The sequence below is a fragment of the Nestor notabilis genome, unplaced genomic scaffold, assembly GCF_000696875.1.
Source record: "Nestor notabilis isolate BGI_N333 unplaced genomic scaffold, ASM69687v1 scaffold2344, whole genome shotgun sequence".
Lineage (NCBI taxonomy): Eukaryota > Metazoa > Chordata > Aves > Psittaciformes > Psittacidae > Nestor > Nestor notabilis.
The window spans coordinates 40,844-62,731 of record NW_009925902.1 but is presented as its reverse complement, the minus strand read 5'-3'; the positions used below and the strand labels follow the sequence as shown (position 1 = coordinate 62,731).

Here is a 21,888-nt window from a genome sequence, read left to right as displayed (position 1 = left end):
GCTGATGATCTGAGCATGGCAGCTTTCCTAATTTACTAGTAGAAACATAGATTTCACAGCAACATCCTTCAGAAAGCGTAGTAAGTTTGGGAAAAGTGAATTCATGCTCATGTTCTTACCTTATCAACATAGTTTGCAATTTCTATCAGCCTCTGCTTAATTTTTTCCACATCTTTGCCTTGTCTCTGAAACTTGGAATGTAAAGGATCAATGTACTAGCAGCACAAACATCATATTTCCCCCCCAAAAGCCACCTTACTTTGCCAGCATTGTCGTTGAAGTTGGGAATTAAACAGTGCCACCAAAGGCCATTGGCAGGCTCCTGTTGGCTTCATGGGACCACAGAATAAACACAGACTATGGGGTAGGATTCTGGTTCTCATTACAAAAATTTAAAATCTCTAAGTCTCACATAGGGTTCTTTCAGGGACTGATGTTTTGTGAAGAAGGAAAGGCTCTTCTTTTGCTGTTTTGGCTCTTGCAGTAGAATGATTATAATTCCCTAACTAGCAGTGCTCAAATAGACACAAAAAATGTAAGTAAAGAAGTAACTCAAATGGAGATTTAGATCTTTGGCTGCCATTCAACTCACTGGAACATTCCTACAGCCAGTTCTGGTTACTTGCTTTGAAGCTCTCTTTGCAAACCGTCAGAAAAGTAAAAGATGTGGTGGTAAAGTACTGCTATAAAAGCAAGTGGAGTATCCTATCATGCCTTCCAAATAGTGTCAGTCCCACTGAGGGCAGAGGCAACGGCAATGAAGACTCAACGATCTCAAGGAGATCTTGAGCGGTGAATTCATGTTTGCCTTTTCTTCAAATGCTGCAAGATATCCCAGTATTTGAGTCAAATTCCTTATGAAATACTGCAAGAAATTCTATAATTGACTACCAGTGTTATCCTATCTTGATAGTGCCTTCCATTGCTTAGCCCTAATTAGGAAAGCTTTCCTTTTGAAAACCATCATATTACTGTCTGAAGCACACTACCGGCAGTTGAACTGAGCTACCCGTTTCCTTGTGCTTCCCATAACTCTTTAGTTTCAAGTTTCTTACCTCACGATTATCTGCCACAATAACAAGCTCCACATACTTCGTTGTCTTCAGAGTCTCCCTCTTGTACTGCCAAAAAAAACATGAGACGAGTATTTTGTTTTTGCAATAAGTGACCTTTGGAATCAGCTCTGTCTCAGTCCAACAAAAACCTTGCAAGAGGAGATACACAACATCTCAGTCTTCCGAAGATTTCACTGCATACAAATTTTTACTGTATTCCTTGTCCTCATGGAAGTTTTCCTTTTATCTACTACAAAAAAATAACAGTCTATGTGGTACTTACAAAATCCCTGCCCAAGATTACAGCAAGCAGGAAAGTGGTACAAAGTCTCTCAACCTTTCAGCTCTCTGCAGTTGAAATGTTCGAGTTGTCTTTCTTTGCAGGAGCATATCATCTCTAGCAGAAAGACCTTTGCTATTTTCAAGGCACATTTAAAGAAATGATGAGATCACTTTTAGCAGACAGTTCACATAATAGACAATGCAGCTACTAAGAAAAATGAGATAAAGGGATATTGAGTGAAGCCGAGAAGAGATCAAGTGGTCAACTGATAAAGTAATGAGGAAGAAAAAGCCAAGAACAAAAACTGCAGGGAAAAAAAAGGAATGAACCGTCAGTGTCTGGAGAAGCAAAACCAGAAGGCATACACTTCATTCTGTATCTGTGTATTCATATAAAACAGCTTGCTGTTCTAAATGCAGGTCTAAAAGAATCATAATGCTTAGCTGCAAAAACATCACTGAAGAAAATGAAATGATTTTGTAATAGTACTAATCATAGCACAACTCCTCTGCTACCCTAAATTTAAGAGACCTATTAATGCTTGTAAAAGGTCTGTGATTTACAGCAGCTGAGCATCTATTCTATCATTCCTCCCTTGTTTCTGGAAAAGAGGTCTCAGCAGTATATCTGATCTTCATGCCAGAATTTAAGGAGCTTAAGCAGATGTATGACCTATTAATGACCACGATGTCTTGAAGTAAACCAATGCTCTATAACCTAAAACATGAGTAAAGCTTTCCAAAGCAAACTGTTCCAAGGCAAACTGTGTGAATCCCTCTAAGCTAAATCAGTGCTGGATGTCACCTTCCAGCCAAATTTTACATAGTTCTCTTCACATTACCGGTGCGTTCCTCTTTATTATCTGCTGATTAATGATTGTGAATGTTTTGCAAGAAGCATTGTGTTCAGAGGAAAGTGACAGATGTAACCTTTAGTAACTCTGACTTTCAAACTCATTTTTAATAGTGTCACACAGCCCTCAAACTACAATAACTGGAAAACAATTAAGTTCTGTTTGGATGGTATTTATGAACTGAGAAAGCAATAAAAGCTGTAATTAATGAACTTAAACATCAGTGATATAAACACTTCATGGAATTACATTTGTTAGAGTGCCTGACAAATGAGATCAGGTAGATATTCTTACAGCTTCTCCTGGTATTGGGGTTCTCTGTCACCTTCTTGTGCTCTACTGGGAATAACTGTCACCACCATGGGGTCATGGTGTGTGCATAGACTTGGTGCACATATATGCCTATGCCCTGTCTGCCACACAGGTCATCAGCAGTGCCTGGTGATGTGCTGGCTGGGAACCAGGCCACCAAGGAGTCGGCATATCCCCTCCTGCAGCTCCTGGAACAGCAGCACATGCAATACAAAGGGCCTGCCATGTCTCAGAACCTACAATGCTCCAGCAGAGCTCAATTTACCTCCCTGCAAAATACATCAGACATGAGGGAGATGCCACATAAGGCAAATGGCCATGTGGGTATCGTTTTGTGGTAGAACTGATCACTCAGACACCACAAGTTTAAAATAACCTGAAATTTATTATGTGGTCCTGATCAGAGGTGTACCCTCAAGGTGCATCTAGTCTTCTTCCAGATGAGACATGAAAATCCAGGTACAAAGACATAAGAAAAGCTTTGTTACATCAGTGAGTTTAAATCCTTTACTTTTTACCAAGAATGAAACTGTTTGGACGGGAGAGAATTAGCCTGACAGAAATTGGCTAGCAGGATATGATCATGTAAGCCTCTCATGACTGACTTGCATAACAAATCTATTCCTGTGATTTGCCCAAAGGCTATGTGCATTCATTGGATATAATATTTATTTAAAATATATACCTAATTATGACTTCTTTCAGCTTGCTTTCTGCAGCCAACTGCATCAGTGCACAGTCCATTGCCTAAGTTAATCCTTCAGAATTAAAATGAAGAGTCAATAATACAGCCAAGGAAAGCAAAAGCCCTGATAGAATTAAATTTGGCCAGGGACAACAAGAAAAGCTTCTATAGGTAGGTCAGGAATTGGCATGGCTTGGATTCACACTGCAGTGCTGCAGCCTCTCTCTATCTCCATGATCCACTTGCGTTGAACGGCTCACCAGCCTGATCTGTGGTCCACCAGCACCAGCAAAATGGCTTTTTCTTGTGGCTACAGAGAAAATGCCACATTGTAGGAGCAGTCTTACACATCAGGCTTGCTTTCGGTAGGATCCTATCTCAGTGGAGCTCAACTGGAAAACCCTGCTGCAATTTGAGGGTTCTCTGAGTTATAAAGTGACCCAGAATCTACAGAGACCCAGCTTCAGTAGGGCAAAATGTGTCTGCACACATCTGCTACACTGCGTTTTAAATCTCATGTTTGGATCTGGGAAGCTGAGTCCACTGTTTGTCCCACCATTTATCTATATTTAAATCTCACCCAAAGGCTACTCTAACTTTGTGATATATTGATCCACATTTCAGCCCTGCTCAGTAAGAATTTAGTGTAGGCAGCTGAGTGAAGGGCCAGGAGAAAAAAAGAGTCAAACAAAAAGCTCCCCCCAGACCTGTCAAGAAACCAAGTTTTCATCATGCCCTGAACGTGAGACTATATTTCTGCTTATTTCTGTCACCCAATATAATTTGAAACAGTCTTATGTCTCCCTACTTTGCAGGTCATCTTTATTCAGTGTGTCCTGACAATCTACTTCACTGATGACAACACTGAAATGTGAAAACTCACTCTGCACATTACGTTTGATAACTTTTAAGATTTATGCATTAGAAGTGTATCCAGCATACTCATTTGATATATTGTACCTCTCCATATGATGTGTCTGTTGACAGGTTTTATAATTATGTCCACTGAAGCACAGCAAAAATATTATTCAGATATTTAAGGTGAATTCTGGCACGTAGTTGAAGCCATCAACAAGATATGAGAACCGTGAGGGTAATAGTAAAACTGTTTTGGTTGTATCAGCTAGTTGCATGCACACATTTCAGTTCAGTTTCCCAGTGTTATGTTGATTGCTTCAGCGAAATTAAGTCAAGTTCCAAGGATTTGAGGGAAACTTTAATAAAGTTGTGAAAAGCACTTTTCCAATGCTTTCAACCTACACAGTTTTAGAAACACATTTAGGCTGCCAAATGGTATATTCAGAGGTTAATGAATTAGATGTGATATTTAATATTCTTAAAATGTAAAATAATTTAATTCCACCACATAAATAATATCCAGGGATTTAGCCATTTAGGTTGCTTTCTTTAACAATTAACCTGATGCAAAAGTACATGCAAGCATAAATCCCATAATGTGACATCTAATAAATGCTGAGTGCAGATTTGTACCATGGTATAATTTCTGAACACCTAAACCAGTTTTTCCTACAATCCAATATGCAGATGAACTTATTACAGTATTTCCTCTTCCTCATTTAGTTTTCTACAGTTTCCATTAGCTAGATACGCTTCACATTAAGTGCATTTCTTCCTACATAAAAACCCCTCTATTAATATACCTGTAAAGTAATACAGTAAGAATTTGTTTTGTCTGCATAAGATACTTTCCAACTAGAATGCAAAGGTTCAAAACCTAATATTAGCAAAGCTTCACAGCTATCATGTTGTCTTCCACCTTGGGTGGATAAGAACATTTCCAGACATTGCTCAGTGTCTTTATGGGGTCTTAAATTCCAGCTCTAAACATACATGAACCAGTATGTTACCATAATATGAAACCATAGACTTTTCTGTGCCATCTCATTTCCAAAAAGAAAGTAAAAAGCAAGCTATACACACAGGATCAAGAAAAAGTGATAAAGCTTCAGCAAATCATGTAAGTATGAGCTTAATTTTAAGCACGCACTTTAGCACATGATGTCAACAGAAGTTGACTGTATGGTTTAATGTTTTGCTCAGTAGGGACTCTTTGTAACAGAGAGTTATGATAGGCAGTAAAATGGAAATGCTACCAGTGATGTGCTCAGCAAACTAGAAACATAAAAGTGCCTCATCCACCTACCCTGCCAGCTTGAGAATGGTGCGATGTGTCATTGTCATCAGCTCCCATAGCAGAGATGTCCAGCTGGTGGCCACAAGATCCTGGGGCTATTATCAAATTCTCTGCTCGGTAGACCTTGTGTTCGCTTGTAGCACCTTCCAATGGCTCCAGAATGTAGCTTTTGTTTTCAAATACAATAACTCCCCTGTTACAGAAAACAACAGAGTAAGATGCGTGGTTTTCAAGAGCTAACATACGTTTGTCTACAACAAGTTTTAATAATGATGGAGTCTGACAAAGCAAAACGCTGATTTACAATGTCATGGTCGAGGGGAGCAGGAAACATCAAAGCTGTATATTTGTTATTGCAGCACACTATACTTTAGAAGAAGCAATGGCTCAAAGAAAATTTGCCACTTCTGAAGTGCTGTTCTGTAGAGCAAAATTATATTGGTGTTTTATGTGTTTTCCATTCTTACAATGACGCATTGCCACTGCTGAGTGGAGTCTCGATGTGTGTGCTTCTGAGGACCCATGGCAAACAGTAATGAACAAAAGCATGGTGAAATGCTTTTGTAAGGAAAGGTACAGAGGGAAAGTATTCATTATGATCTGCAGTGTGCATTATACCTTTTAAACCAAATGCTGAGGCAAGCATCAATTCTGCCAGATGAAAGAGGCATTGCAGCAGCGAAAGGGATTATTAAATATTGCACAGTGGTGCAGCTCAGATGTATTAACCAGTGGGTTCCTGTTTAATTCATTTGTCTACCAAAAATAATAATTTTTACAGCAATACCACCTGCTCTCTGAGGATCTGAAAGATTTTCCATCAATGACAGCACTCTTGTTGCACTAATTTGAGCTACAGTATGCAAAGAGGAAAGAGGGGATTAGGAAGAGATACAACACCTTGCTCCAAGAGACATGTGGAAGACCTAGGACACGTAGCCAACTCTGAGTTTTATGTGCTGCCTTCTAACTAAAACCACTCTCCATGTGTATGCCAGACAACTCATCTAATAAAAGCTCTGCTTGGGTTCTTGTGCTGGGTCCTGCCCAGTTATTTTGACCTGCTACAGCAAAACAAAGTTGGTAAAAAGTTGAATATCTTCCCAATCCCTCCTGCTGAGGAAGCTGCTGGAATAACGCTGCTCTTTCAGCTCAGCAGAGGAAATACAGGCAGTGTGGTTTGGGTGTCCATGGTCTAAGCGTGGAATACAATTTCAGGTACTACATGGCATAAAGTAGGATGATCTCCAACAATACCACTGCAATTAGTAATTATAAGTCCAACTATAGAACCACAGAGTGAGGACACCGTACACCAGGATTGGCACAGGATAAGAAGGAATAAAATAAGTCTACAGACAGAGCTCAGATAGAAATTCCTGTAAGAGAAAGCAATTTCATATTCTGTGTCTCACTTGCATCCTGAGCACACATTGCCAGCCACACAGGAGGGTCCTGGATAATTCCTACATTGAGCTGGATATCAAGTTTTGTTGGGCAACAGTTGGGTAACTGTGCAACCAGGGAAAGGCATCCTTTAAAACCCATTTCTCTTTTCTAAACTAGGGATAAGCCTTTGCTTATGGGGTGTTGTGAGCATTCAACAATTAGACACTACAGTGAATAGTGCACTGCGTTACGAATTTCTTCCCTGCCTTTAAATTATGAAGACATTAATCCCTAAGCACTGACAAAAGTTCGTCAGCGATAATTACAATCTACCTACCTGGAATTCCATGAAACCTTTAATTGACCAAGGCATTCTTCCTCAATTCCTCCTCTGGACTGCTCTATACTGCCTATATATGCTATTAAACAGCAATCATTTTCAGCCCGAGGCTGGCTGTATCTTATTAGTGTGTCTTTTCTGCATACAGGAAGTGTCTGCTCTTTTTACTTTTGTCTGTGTTACAACAAAGGGGAGACACTACAGCTATTGTGAGGCTGATATGCGTTTCTATACAATCCTGCAGAAAGCTAAAGAAAGATAAAACAGGAAAAAGAGGAAGGACCCAGAAGCAAGTTAATGACACTATAAAGACTGATTTAAAAATAAGAAGTAAAATTATGAGGGAAAGTCTGCCCTAGCTATTCTATTCTTAGCAAGATACAATGAAGAAACTCCAGTCTTCGGTCGCCTAAGCAGTTAGCTGACATTTTCATCTGAAGCTGTCTGCACAGTTTTGCCACAAAACATCATTAGCACCAATTCAGCCAAGCCAAGAGACGACCACTTTACTGTTAACAAGAACAGCTAGAAGTCCAAGGGTAAAAGACTGGAAACCCATGATACTAATGGCTGTGCAACAGCACTCACAAGAGCCTGCTTTACTGATGAGAACCAAGAATCAGGATCTGATAATTCATTTGAGCTTCCTCAGTACCCCTGGCAAATCAGGTAAGCTATATTCACCCATCGCACAGGCATGCTGTGTATGATGGATGACAGTTGAAAAAGCAGTACTGATTTATCACAGCAACCCTTGTAGCTACAGCCAGGATATGCTATAGCATGCATGACATACGAGAGACCTCCAAGCAGGTCACCCCATGATTTGAGTAACCTTATACCCTACAGCTCTGAAGTATTTCCAATCTGCCTTATTCCTTGAAGAATTTAGGAAAACAGGACAATATATTCCCTTTACTCTCATAATCAGCAACTCTGTAATCAGCACAATCAAATAAGGGTTGTTGTCTTTCCTTGTGCAATTAATCGTTTAACTTGGGAGGCAGCTGGAACCAGCAATGGAGGCAGAAGTCCATTAGTCACTGCTTGAAATGGGCCAGCCTGACCATCTCGCTTTACTGACAACATAAATCCATGAGGGATTTTATTTTTAATGTTAAACTTTACCCTGCTTAGAACATTAACTTAAAAAAAAAGGAGTTAAAGAATTCACACTAGAAAGGGAGATACTTAGTAGTATCCTTTTACTGGGCAATTCGCTCTCTTTTCTTTATTGTTAAAGCCAGCTTATTGTCAAGAGTTCATAGCCAAAACATGTCACACCAATGCCAGGTTTCCAATCTACCCCTTGTATACCCAGCTCCTGCTTACAATAACTACTTCTTTACCCCTCATTTTCTTTAGCTGCAGAGGATACGGACAAATGATCAGACACCAGAACAATTGATTTTGTTTTCTACTGAGCACACCAGAGCCAGGGCAGCCTATTCAGCTTGCACTGAGAATTCCATCCAGCATAAGCCTTTAAGAATAGTTTCACCTTTGCACATGAAGCAGTCCCAAGGTTAAAAAAATCTGCAGATTCAGCATAAAGGAAAATATACTTTTACTTTAATGCACGTTTAGCCTTTGAGTGCTGCCTCCAGGATATCAGCACCTGGCTTGTTACCATCTCTAATAAGATAATGAATATCAAATATGAATTTTCTTGGCCAGATCTCTGCTTTTGACTCGTTTTCTTTTCCTACAATTGCATTTTCCCCACCTTCGGTCGGTGCCAAGCACAGCACCTTAAAAATGTAACTCATCAGAAACTATGGTTTCTTTCTTTTGTTGGCGTGGCAGGATTAGATGAACGTAGGTATACCAGTCATTCAGTACTAAGAACTTAATGCAAACAAAATAAATCCATAACTTCTTTCTTTTCCTCTTTTTTCAGGTGTTTCAAAGAAGCCTCTGTTACTCCTGCACCACCTCTGTGTCTTCCTCCTGAGCATGGTTCTCCACACTCCCGAGCAAGCTTATGTTCCCCAAGAACAAGATGGTGCAACTCTCATTTCTCAGGAGGCATTAATGCTAAATAATATAATGCTTTCCAATATGGTAAATAGTATACTGAACTACAGATTCCCAACCAAAAATTATACAAGGAACCCCAAAGTGATTTCAGCAGCTCTGCAACTACTTGAGAAGTGGCTATTCTTTAAGACCAGTTTCTATTGAAATCTGCAGGATTTCTACCATTACCTCTACTAGGCAAAAGACTACCAGAATTCCCAAGCTTATAAATATTTGGGGAAAAGGCAATACAAAGCATACATTTATTGGTCTCCAGGTATCCAATTCATGGCATCTGTATTTTTCCCCAGTCTCAAACCATACTGATACTGGGAAGTCAGAAAGATCTAGCAAATGAGCTGGCCAGGAAAGACAAGAGACAAATCAAACCCTATCTAGAACTATCAGGCTCTCCTTTTCAACACTAAGAGGGAGGAACAAAAAATCTATACCATACAGCATGTCCAGACATCACTTCAGAGGCTCTAAGCCAAATGGAAGCAGTTTCAGTGTGGTCTTGAGTCTGAGCTAATATTTTACTCTACCTCTCAACAGGGTTTGATTCCTGCTCATGTCTAGTGATCAGCACCAAATAAACCACATCCACATTGCTGCTATCAGCTCCAAACATGAACGACTGCTTGGTATTTGGCCACTGTATGCCATTATATGCCATAGGGAGACATGGGGAATGCTTATACGAGATGGCCTAGGATGAGAAAACTCCCTATCTTAAAGAAATTAAAACATAACTTAAATAATTGATTTGCTATTAATTGCTATTTAACTTGCCAAGAAGCTCTCAATTAGGAAAATACAATTTGATGGAATAATCCCACTACTTAAATTGTCAATAAGTTCAATTGTGATATCTTTTTCTATTAAGAAGAAACCCCAAATCGAAGCCTAATGCAAGGCCAGTCATATTTCATAAATCAACAGGCTTTAGGAAATCTCAAAATATAAATGGGATTTTTCTTTTCCAGCTTGTCAGCAGAAGCAAAGGCCCAGCCAACATAAACCATCACCACATACTTGTCTGAGAAATTGTGATTCTGAAGTAAAACTTGGCTAGAACAGCATCATATGAAACTGTTATATATTATTTTGCAGTACTATACAGGGAAAGTTAAGTAAATCAATAAATCTGATATCCATGAATGCAATTAAACATTTGGTTTTAATGAAGCTCAAAGTTATACTCATTGCTAAACAATAATAATAAAAAGCTCTATTACCACTGGAAGAGGATTCTAGATGTTTTCAGTTTGTAAGAAATCAATTGACTATGAAGGGCTGTCATCCTTACACACCACATATTCACATTGTGTCTGCCTCTGCCCACAGACACCATGAATAACTGCGCAGTGCTCATGTGCCACCTAAAATCCTACAGGACCTTCATTTCTTCATTAATGTTACAGCTGGAAAAGTAAAGGGTCTGGTCCCACAGCTGTACCACTGATTGCAACGAGATGTAGACGAATAAATAACAGAATTGGAGCCTTGTGGCCCTGAAGAGCTGTTCTCGTGATGCTCATGATGGAGGTACCACAGTTACTCACTGCAGAGTTTCTCAACATGCATGATACCAGAAGGTGATCTGTAAAGTGACAGGGCATTTTAATTTATTTTTCTTATACATTCTACAATCCTAGGATTTTGTATAAGAAATTCCCAGGGAAGTAATCAGGGAAACAAACAAAAGGAGAAGAGAAATGTAGCAGTGATTGAAAACTTCACTTTTAGTCTGTGTTAATAGTCGCAGATGGATACTACTGGGAGAAATGAAAAAGATGATGTATTGACTGTTTTTCAAATGGTCTGGGTGATCTTTGGATACTTTCCAAATGGTTTGGTCATTCTTTAACTTTGAAAGAATGGGAAATACAGAGAATGGGACTTGGACTTCAGAGACAGAAGCACTCCTGTCTCCACCACAGCCCTGGACAAGCAATTCACCTCTTTCTGCATCAGTTCCTCGCCTTAAAAATGGGGTAAATTTTAGTAACCACAGACAATAATTATCAATTGATGAAGACCATAACACATGACCCACGTCCTACAGTTATCCTACTATACTGCACATCAGCATTCCATTAAAATAACAAGTCTGACCCAAATCAGCAAAGGGTAACATCTTAAAGGGAGGTTAAAGCAGTAGCTGGTAGAGGTGTTCTCACGCAGACACATCATTAGTCACATAGGTTTTATTCCAGCCAGTGCCTTTCATTAAGCTGAAAATACATTCTATATCACAATGTCTAAAATACAGTCGTACCCAGAGACTACTGCAGCACACACTTAATCCTTTCTCAGTGCAAGACAGATTTGTCCAAAGTGAATGCATACTTGGTCTGCAACTTTGATGCCTGGAATTTAAGCAGGGAGTTACTTGAATTGAAAGCGATAATGCAGTTTCATGTCCAGCATTTGGATTGCAAGAAGCAGTAATTGTGTTATCAGAGAAAGTGTCACATGCAAACTCAACTGGGAGGATGACAAGGCAGACCAAGGAAAGCAGAGAAAAATGAAGAAGGAAAGAATCATTGCATCAGTGCCAATTTTGTGAGCACATTTTCTACCACTGGGCACCGAAGGGCATAACGATAAAAGGGGGCTTGATTCAAAACTGCACATCACATTAAGGCTCATAGGATGCTTTTTCAAGTCACACAGTATAAAAACATACATTTAGTTTTACTTTCTAGGTTTTGGGGGTTTGTTTTTAAATTAAGTGCTGTCAGACACTGACTTGATGGAGAAAGGGCAGGCTCAAACAGCCGGGCACGCATCATCTGTCATGCTTGTCCTGGCAGCAGCAGTGATTCTCGGGGGATTACTATGCACCTAGGGACAGCGTGCACATGGTTGTCAAAGAATGGACATGCTGTTCATCTCAGGTCACAGAGGGAACCATGATCCAGGAGCTGTTTAGTACTCAAACAGCCAGAACACAGAAGTTATGAAACCCCAGAAGCTGAATGCTTTCTAATGTAGAGCTCAAAACCCTCCAGGAGTTTCACGGTCAGATAACTTACAAACCATGTGAGATGTTTATATGAACCAAAAGCTCTTCAGAAAGTATGGGGGAAAAGCACACATCCAAACCGGTGCTTTCTTCAGCTGGGATTTTCTCCTAACCTCGTTTTTGGATGAAATCTCCCTTTCTGTGGGGAAATCATGCTTGAGGAGCATGAGGAATTTAAGTTTTTTTTCTCAGTGGTTTCCTACTTCCATTCCTTTTTTAAATAATTGATGTCTGGAGTGTCATATTTAACCCCCCTCTTCAACTGACTGTGTCTGGGACACAGTGAGTTCAGCCAGACCATTTGGAAAATGGATGGCTCTTGTACTGGCGGCCTCGTGTAGCATAACCATGTAATCCCATTAAAAACAACTGTCTGTTCAGTTCTGAGGCCTTATCTCCATCTCTATCTCTGTGGACACAACATCCTTCAGTCACTGATGGGGTTGGACAACGATGGAATACTTCATGTATGTGTGAATGGGTTTATTATCTAGCTATTGGGTAACTCTAAGGGATTCTTAGGATTTACAAGAGCATTTTGGTGTTTTCAAAAGGCTGCCTGTGAGATTTGTATCCTTAGACAACTAAGGCATTTCTGAGAGAAGCTTCACCCACCAGAGGAGTCACTACTGATGCCCTTGTAGCTACACATCACTGTGCCAGCATCCTCTGCCAGCCCCTGGACCATAGAGTTTGTGGCCTTCTTCAGGCTGCTTTTCTTTGTGTGGGGTTTGCCAGGTTCTGTACTTGCAGAGAAAGTAACAGGGGAAGAAATCATTCGAGTCTACACAAATTCATCACAGAAGATGCGTCTGGTGGCTACAGGCCAAAATTATTTGCTAAAGACTTGAAAAGCCTCTGAGCTAGACAAACAGAAGGGTGTTTCCTGAGGACAGGAAGGAAACGACTTGACTTTGTCGTGCCTTCACCTTCCCACAGGCTTTGACAGTCTAATTGGCTTTCTCATCCAGACAGAAGTGCCGGAAATCCTGATTACACATTGTTCCCATTCCGTGCATTCAGCATTTACTGTCTCCTCTCCGCCATTCAGCTCTTCCTCCTCTGGAGGAGCCAGCAGGAGACAGATTATGGCATGATTATATTCTCCTCTAACCTGCATTTTAGGCAGCTATCAATGTCAATCCAACTATTTATGCCATTTCAAACCTATGTGAAGTGGGGCACTTGAATGTTATGTCTGAGAGGATGTAACATAGCTGGAATACACAAGTGTGTATAAGAGAGATGAACCTACTTCTTGCTTATCTTTGTATCTCACCCCCTCTATCTGCCTGAAAAACGTCAACTAGTCAAACCTAGAGAGTCTTGGTTTGCAGATTTAACACTTGATTCTTCTTGTAGCTCATCACAGAGTAATCACGTTGTATTTACTAGCTAATAACACATCTCAAATGCTCAACCATGTGGCAGCCCTGTAAGAACAGTATGATTGCAGTAGGTCAGAGCAAGGTTGCTCCAGCTCGGTATCTTGTCTCTGGCCCTGGCCGGCAGAAGATACTTAGGGGAAGGACACAAGAACATAAGCAGCACACCAAAGTTGGTACCCCCAGCTCTGACAGCATGAGTGTCAGGGACATCTTTGGGTTTGACAGACCTGGAGACGGTCCCCCTCATCCCAAATTATCTCATCTTTCTTGAATCTACAGATATATTTTACATTGACACCCATGGTGACAGTGAGCCCCACAGCTTCATTATGTGGTGAATAAAAAAGTACTTTCTCTTTGCTCTAATGTTTCATTTGATGTCTCCTAGTTTTGGGGTTATGAAAAATATTCAGCAATTGTCCCCTCTTCAGCAAGACGTTCAACCTCATTTCACCATACCCCTTTTCTCCGTCATCTCCTTTCAAAAGTGACAAATCCTAGTCTATTTTCTTTCCTTGGACAAAAGCTGTTCCATACCTTTGATCATAAGTTTTGCCCTTCTCTGTACCTTTTTCTGGATATAATGCTTCATTTTTGGAGATGGGGAGGGGAAAACTAAACCTGAATTCAAGATGTGAGTCCACTATGGATTTATAAAGTGGTAATGAGGTTTTTTTTTGCTTTATCCTTTATTTCTGTCTCAGTAATTCCTATGATCCTTTTTGCTTTTTTGGCTACTGCTGAGCACTCAGGCTTCAGAGCATACCAAATGTGGAACCTATTCTTTATGACTAGTTTCACATCTTTAAATGAACCCTCCTAACCTGGGGGAAAAGACACAGTCCCTACCTATCCCCACCTGGAACAATGCCCAAGGTTCCTGTCTGTAGGAGTGGGAGGATATTAGTGCTCTGAGATTTCAGTAAGCTAGCAGCCAGCACTTCCTTTCGTTAGATGCCTTTCAGGCACTTAGACTTCAGCTCCACACAACAGCTGTGTGAGGTAGGTAAGAATCGTTAGATGGATTTCACAGCTGGAGAAACTGAGACAGAGAGATTTGTCCAATTCACTTAGAAACTGTCACAAAGCCAGGAACAGACCCTGAGAATGAGACCAGTCTTTCCTTCCACCAGCTGCTGCAAGTGAAGCTGCTGCTCCAGGGACTGCACCATGGCCACATGATGGCTTATGTCTGTATGTCCTTGCAGTCTTCATCATGCCATGGGAAAACAAGAGTCCCTACTCCAGCAAGCTGATGGACAAGTACACCGTCCTATCCTATATCAAGCTGTAATACTAGTAAAGTTGCCAGCAAAGTAAACCATGAAGTAGTTTTGAAGTGTTCTATTTCTCCTCATATTATCTTCAGCCTGGATCATGTCCAGTAAAACACAGAATCATAGAATGTTTTGGGTTGGAAGGGACCTTTAAAGGTCATCTAGTTCCAACCCCCTGCAATGAACAGGGACATCTTCAACTAGATCTTTCCACCCAAATTCTGAAGGGATGCATTGCCACAATAATGTTTTGGTGGCAGAGGTATACAGTGAGTTGCATACCTGATTCTGGAAGGTGTTTGGTGCTCTCAGAACTTCAGTGCAGCTACTTGGGATTTCACACCACCTGGCCTTTGATTCCTAACCAGTTTTTATGAGAAGGCCTGGATGGCTCAAGCTGCTGATAGTGCATTACGATGGCTTTCAAATAGACATCACTAGCTCGGACCAAGCGTAGGTAGTGATTGGAAGCTATTACTATTGGCCATCGGGCTGTGAAATGTTTTGTAGTGTAAGTCAACAGGCACCCTTATCATTGATTGTTCTTGCTCATGAACACTCTCTCCACCAACCCCAGCAGAGAATGCAGCAGCTAAAGGCACAGTTACTGAGATACATCCTCAGTTGTTCTCCTGCTACAGAAAAACATTCATTGGCAGGGAAACTTAGGGAACTTTGTTCTGAAAAAGATGCTGCTACACTTTCCTTATGGGGAAGGAGCTTAAAACTCTCAGCTTGCACTTTGGGGATTTATCTACAATAGTGCCAGATGAGAGAAAAATGTCACTGCCAGCATATGTTATCTTGACATACCTGACTACCTAAAACTGGGAAAGGACTTTGTGAGCTCAACAATGGTAATAACAGCACATTAGAGAAGGAAAAAAATGCTTTTAATGTGGAGAAGAGTGATTTCTCTTGAGAGTTTGTAATTTCTTAGGTAGCTCTGGAACAAGACATCAGTGCAGACCCTGTCATATATGGTGCAAGTTTCCCCTATGGAGCTTGCAGCAATGCAATCCCTGTAATTAAAATACTGGGAGTATTACATTCTATTTTTACAGATTGAGACCATGACCATTGAATACAGACTGCCATGGTCCACACAGGGGGTTAAATAGAGTAAACCTGGGGAAGATGCCATAAAGCCCCTCTCTGCGTAGGAATGAGCCACAAGAATCCCATCTGCTACAGCAAATGTGTCCCTCAAACAGGGATAAGGGTCCTGGTAGCAAACTCTTTGCTCTCTCTGCTGCTGTCAATCCCAGAGCTCTGTTATTAAAGCCTTGATAATACCACTATTGCACAAAATGCAAAATCAAGGGAAAAAGATTCCAGCTACTCATGCTGCTTTTAGATAAATTAAACCCAGAAAAGGTTGAGACAGCTGGAAATCTGACAGGAAAACTGGGTTTTCCAGGGAGAACACTAGAGCCAATTTACAGTTAATTACTGTGATTTGGAACAGCTCTGTGAGTAAATACCAGTCTCTGATTGTCCAAGTAAGGAAGATAATTGTTTCCTGAACTGTGTCCATTGTGTATTTAAAATGTTGTCAGCCTGTTCCTTTCTCAAGCTCAGAAGAGGTTTGGGTTTCAGCAGTATGAATCTGTTACTCCTGTGATACCAAGTAGCTAAAATCCTGATGCTGAGCATCATACCCACCATGAACGCAATTTATGGAGCTCCACAGCCGTATTTATAAAGCAGTTTCTCCTATTGCTGAGGCTGCTGGACAATGCATGAGTTCACAGCTGCAAAGGAGTCCTGCCATCACTGGTGACACAGCTTTGAGGACAAAGGGGACTGGAGGGGCACCGGGCACTGCCAGCCCCAATATGTGCCAAGCACCACACTACTACAAAGGGGTATATAGAGAAGGATGGGCAGCAAGAGAGGGGACATGATGGAAAACACCCTAACTGCATTATCTATATCTTCTTTTCATCCTCAGAGCAACTAAAGGGAAAATGTTTTCACAGAGATTGTACCAACATTTGAAAAACGGATATTGAGACATTCATTAAAAGACAAAACAAAACCTCAATGGGTACTAGGTTGGCTTCTTAAGGAGCTCAAGCATTAGTGAAGTACTGGCTCACCTGAGTCCAGAGCAGGTACTGAGACTGACTGAGGAGTCGGGGTACCCTTGTACATGGCCGTGGTAGTAGCAGTGACCCTGGTTGTGAAAAAGAGAAAACGTTTCAGTAGTAGGAAACACACTTTGCTCTCTAGTTTTCACCTCCCTTATTTCGAATGATGAACGTTTTCAGGCTACAGCATTCAGAAACATTGATAGCACCTCTCCTGTCCCAACGAATAATAATATGCACTAGTATCCACTGTACTTAACAGTCCAGACGGTTCCTAAATGGAAACCTTGGGTGGTTTTTAAAGCCCAAAGGGTTGAGGGAGGCTTTTATTTTGTTTTGCGTTGTTTGTCGCTGGTGGGGTTTTTTGAAGAGGGTCAATAGTGTTAAAATTGCCTGTCTGACCACCTTTGTCTGTGTTATTTTGTTTAAAGCTATCACGTGGAATATTTTATGAAATTAATCAAATTAACAACTCAGCTGACATGTTACTACTTTCTATAGAGACACATATTTTTATTTAAACTCATTTACATCTATGTATGTCTACAGGAGGAGCTGTGCATAAAAAGAAGTATAAAAACCACAATCCAGACCCTATAGGTTGAAAAAAAAATGAAGGGGAAGGGAAACAAGTTGGAAAGAAAACCTTTTATTGAATTACCCAACCGAGTGGCTGAGTGTTATTAAGGACAACCAAGTATAAGAGGGTCTTCTATTTAGAGAAGCAACAATCCAATTTCATTTTGTGGCTAGGTTATTGTATTTCCTTAATAATCCACTGCTTGCAAAAGGCACCCACAACAGAGATACTTTCTCAGCACACACACATATCTGTCTGGAATCAAGGTTAATTTTATTGTTGACTAAAGGTTATATTACATTCCCAATTATGTGACTGGCTGGTAAGCAATGATTGTGTCAACGTCCAGCATTTCTTTTCTCATGACTCCTTTGAATGCCACCTGGAAACTGAAAACGCTGTTGTAAAAGGTTCCTATCTTGTTAGTGCAAAGGAAAGTTATCACTCATGCTTCAACCTGACAGTCATCTCACTGCGCCTTTTTATTAGTGGGTTCATTCACATCCATCTAGCTGCATTAATTAACCTTTTCAGTTTTGGGGCATGGCTTTCATTTACAAACCCTCGCACATAACAGACTTCTAAAGACCACCTTGATATTGTTAAAGAAAGCAATAGCCATGAAAATGCTGGGCAGGACGCAATAATTCAGATATGAATTTTCTGCAGATAAGGTTATAACCATGAAAATAATTGCTTAGTCTTAGAGCATTTGTATTTCCAACATGAGCAACTGAACACAGGGCAGCAATGGCTGACTTGCTAAATCTCAATAGCTTTTTACTGTGAAAGAAACAAAAACAGATTAATAGGTTTTTAGTCTTGGGTATTTTTATCATCAGTGCTCATAGTCAGTAACACATTAGGAAGGATAAAACGACAATAGAAGGGTGGAAGTAATACACTGAATTTTTGGGGGAAGATTGCTTCAGTCACAATTGCCAGGGATGTGAAAGCTTTTGATGTGTGTTTCAATGTCTACTATTTCTCTTTAATTTAATATTATCAGTTACAGGCATCCAGTTGATAAGACAGGAGAAAAACCAATGCCCCCCACCTCAGCACTGACTTTTGTATAGTGATCTTGAAACAAGCTAAACCCAAATATAAAGTAGGATTATTCTCATCATTTCAGGTAAGTATAGAGCAGAGCTCATAAGAAGGCACTCTTTGGGGTTTAGCATCACCAGTGTTAAGCACAGTCATGAGTGGAACGGGGCAGGCAAGCTGACATCTCGTCCCACACAGGCTGCTGCTGCAGCCTAGCTGTCTTTATCAAAGAGTGAATTACAGCAAAGGGCCTGATTTCTTTCCCTCTCCACATACAACTTGTCATTTTATTAACTTTGAGCTCCCTGTTGTGGCCCATTTCACAGTTTCTCTCAGATCCACCTGCTACATGATGGCAAAGTTCAATACCAAAACCGCAAACTTATCAGACCATGGCCAGCAATTGGACTGGTAGAAAATTGATTTCTAGCTCAGTAACTCCACTGAACTGTGGGAATTCTTTTTCCTTCTCTCCTATCAAAGCTTTTTTACTCCTGTAAACCAGTGTATAAAACAGATGACCCCCTAAAAACAAATAATTACCACAGCTGATTTGTCCGACTTGAAGCAGGACTCTACCCTTGCTTGAGATCATTTAATAAACACCAGCTTTTGGCAACTGCAGATTTTTCAAGTGCTTTAAACCAGAAGAATAATGTAGACACTCATTCATGTGCTAGAAACTCCCCCAATGACAGCTCCACAAACCTGACTTGGTTTGACCTCCAAGCAGAATTTGACTAAGCAACTTTTCAATAGGAAATTGGATTTGGTTGCAACTACAGACTATACTGATGTCCTCAGTGAAGAAGAGATATAAAAATAAAATCACAGGGACTTATCTTTTTGAAACCATATTGCAGCATTTGATGAAAAATGAATTCAGTGATCTCTCTCAAAAAAATTATCTTTTAGGCAGCAAAATGAACTGTCAGTATTAATCATGACTTAGTGCCATTATGAAAACAGATAGTTTTTAGTAAGGGAAAGCCTAGCTACCATTAGCCATACGCATATTCAAGTTAACGTAGGTTAATCTGTCAAAGACTTGTGTGCTTCATTTCTTTCATTTATTTCCTTTAGGAGTCTATACAGCCTTCCAGTTTCTAAAACAAATGACTATTTACTACTAAACTGATTTGGAAGAAGATAGGAGCATCCAGCAAGAAAGAAAATACTGAAAGCTTTCAAAATGATTGCTTTACTTGGAGCTATAATGAAGATGCTTTTTCAGAAGTAAGATGTTATGCATAGAAATAATGCCTTTCACTGACACCAGCAAAGCCTGTTATGGATGGGAACACAAAACACGATGTCTCTTCTGACAGTGTTAGTAAATAAATAATGTAAAGTAACAAATACTTTATAGGATTTAGGCAGAGAAAAGATAAACTTTGTAATTAAAATCACTTGCTGCATTGTTTCTAATTAAGGCATTCGTACTGTCAGAGGAAAAAACATTACTGCTTTAAAGCATTTCTATGTATAAAAAGCAGTTTTAACTACTGATTTTAACGAAGATCATGTTACCCGTATTTTTATATATACATATGTACATACACATAAGTATACAGATACATGCCCACCTACTTACATATATATGTATATATCAAAGTATCACGTATATCCATAACACTCTTATGGTCTGGTTTAAAAAGTAAACCCAAACAACCAGCCCCCTTTCCCAAACTCCCCAGTGCAGAAAGACACCCAAGCCTCCAAAACCTCTAATCCGAGCTTCTGCGCTATGGAAATGAGATATTTAGGGTTTTCTTCCTAACTGAACCACAACTTTCCTCCATAGCTGATCAGCAATGGCTGCATTTATTGTAAAGCTTTAATGGGTATATTTGCAAGAAGCTGAATAAATCTTATGGTTTTTAAAAGCCACCTGGTTAAAACCCCACAGCTTGCCTTTAAAGTCTTCCTCTAAAAACTCACACGTAGGATCACAGCAGTCAAAAAGGTACTGAAGGCAACAGCAAGAAAAGATCACACATAAAGCTATTTCATCCCACAGCTCAGATCCTGGCAAACAGAACCCTGGGTTTTAATGACAAAGCATCATCTACCCCGAAACACCAACCTTACCGTGTAATTGCGTACGAGGACCACGTCAGTGCCATCCTTCAAATAATGGGTTTCTGTGAAGCTGCTGGCTAACAGGCCTCTGGAAAAAAACAGAGCACATGTAATATTAAGGCCACATCACCTTGACTTTGTCCTTTAGTAGTTCCATTGAAGATAGCAATCAAAGCCAAGCATTAAGGATACAATGACTGTGTGTAAAATAAGGAAAGATATAACCCCAAATAGTGACGTTGCAGTACATGAACACTTCCCTCATTAACTGACTACAGTTTTCCAGACTGCTTTCTCTTCTGAATGAGGACTGCACATTTCAGTATTGAATCTTCCACATAATTTTCAGCACATTTTACATTAAATCTGACATTTGGAATTACTGTGAAATAATGATGGTTTGTGCAAAAGTAAAATATTCTCCCTGTGTTACTTATTTGACTATGTAATGTGTTGTGTTCATCAGCATGTGGCTACCCAAAGACTAGTTTAGCTCTTGGTAAAGGAACCAAACTTCTTCCATTGACACTCAAGTTAAAACACTATAAGAACATTATAGAAGTTAGAGTACTGGATTTACTCTGGTCATCTGAAAAAGATATTCATGAATGGAAATCTAACAAGTTGAAATGCTGCATCAGGAGATGGTAAAAGACAATGTCTGTGACTAGACATTCTGTTCTCATGCTTTTTGTTCTTCCCCTCCTGCTTTTGATCTGTTTTTCAACTAACAAGCATTTTTAACAAGAAAAATATGTATTCACCTTTACCCCTAACATAGGTCTTAAGCCATGCTCAACACAAACGTGCTTGAGTTTTGACAAACACTCTAGTGAAATGCAGAGGCACAAGACAGAGGAAATCAGAGATAAATGCCACCATCATACTCAGAAAACTGGTGAGTTTGGGCTATTGAAAATCTTTCGCACAGCATTTCACCATGTTCTTTCTGTTCCACTTCAAAGGGGCGTTTTGCCCTTGGGATGTTCATTTGAACAAATCAGGCTCTTTCTTTTATTTAAAGCTGCTTAATGCTGCACACTTGCATATATACTGGTGTGAAATAGTACAGTCTTGGTACATTTCTTGCAATTTATAGAAACATTAAAACTGGAACCTGAACAAACATTTAATTTTCATTACTGATTTATTTGCACCACAATAATATCCAATGGCTCAGTCACGACCAGGATCTGGTTGTGCTGGGAACTGAACAAAGAGTTATTAGAGAGAAAACCCGTCTTTAAAAGCCTCTATCTTAAGGTAGAAGAAAAAAAATAATGAATGAAACAAGAC

At 40.0% G+C, this 21,888-nt stretch overlaps 1 protein-coding gene across 1 annotated transcript in view; it reads right to left on the bottom strand.

The window, feature by feature from the left end:
• The window catches only part of ADAM12 (ADAM metallopeptidase domain 12), a gene marked incomplete at its 5' end in the record, with an annotated part of 82,313 nt that extends 61,633 nt beyond the window's left edge, over window positions 1–20,680 (bottom strand). The window contains 5 exons of the mRNA XM_010013259.1: window positions 120–191; window positions 1,056–1,121; window positions 5,353–5,536; window positions 16,890–16,966; window positions 20,602–20,680. Of these exons, the coding sequence (XP_010011561.1) occupies window positions 120–191; window positions 1,056–1,121; window positions 5,353–5,536; window positions 16,890–16,966; window positions 20,602–20,680 (478 nt within the window). The remainder of the gene's footprint in view (window positions 1–119; window positions 192–1,055; window positions 1,122–5,352; window positions 5,537–16,889; window positions 16,967–20,601) is intronic.
• Window positions 20,681–21,888: the final 1,208 nt, after the last annotated feature.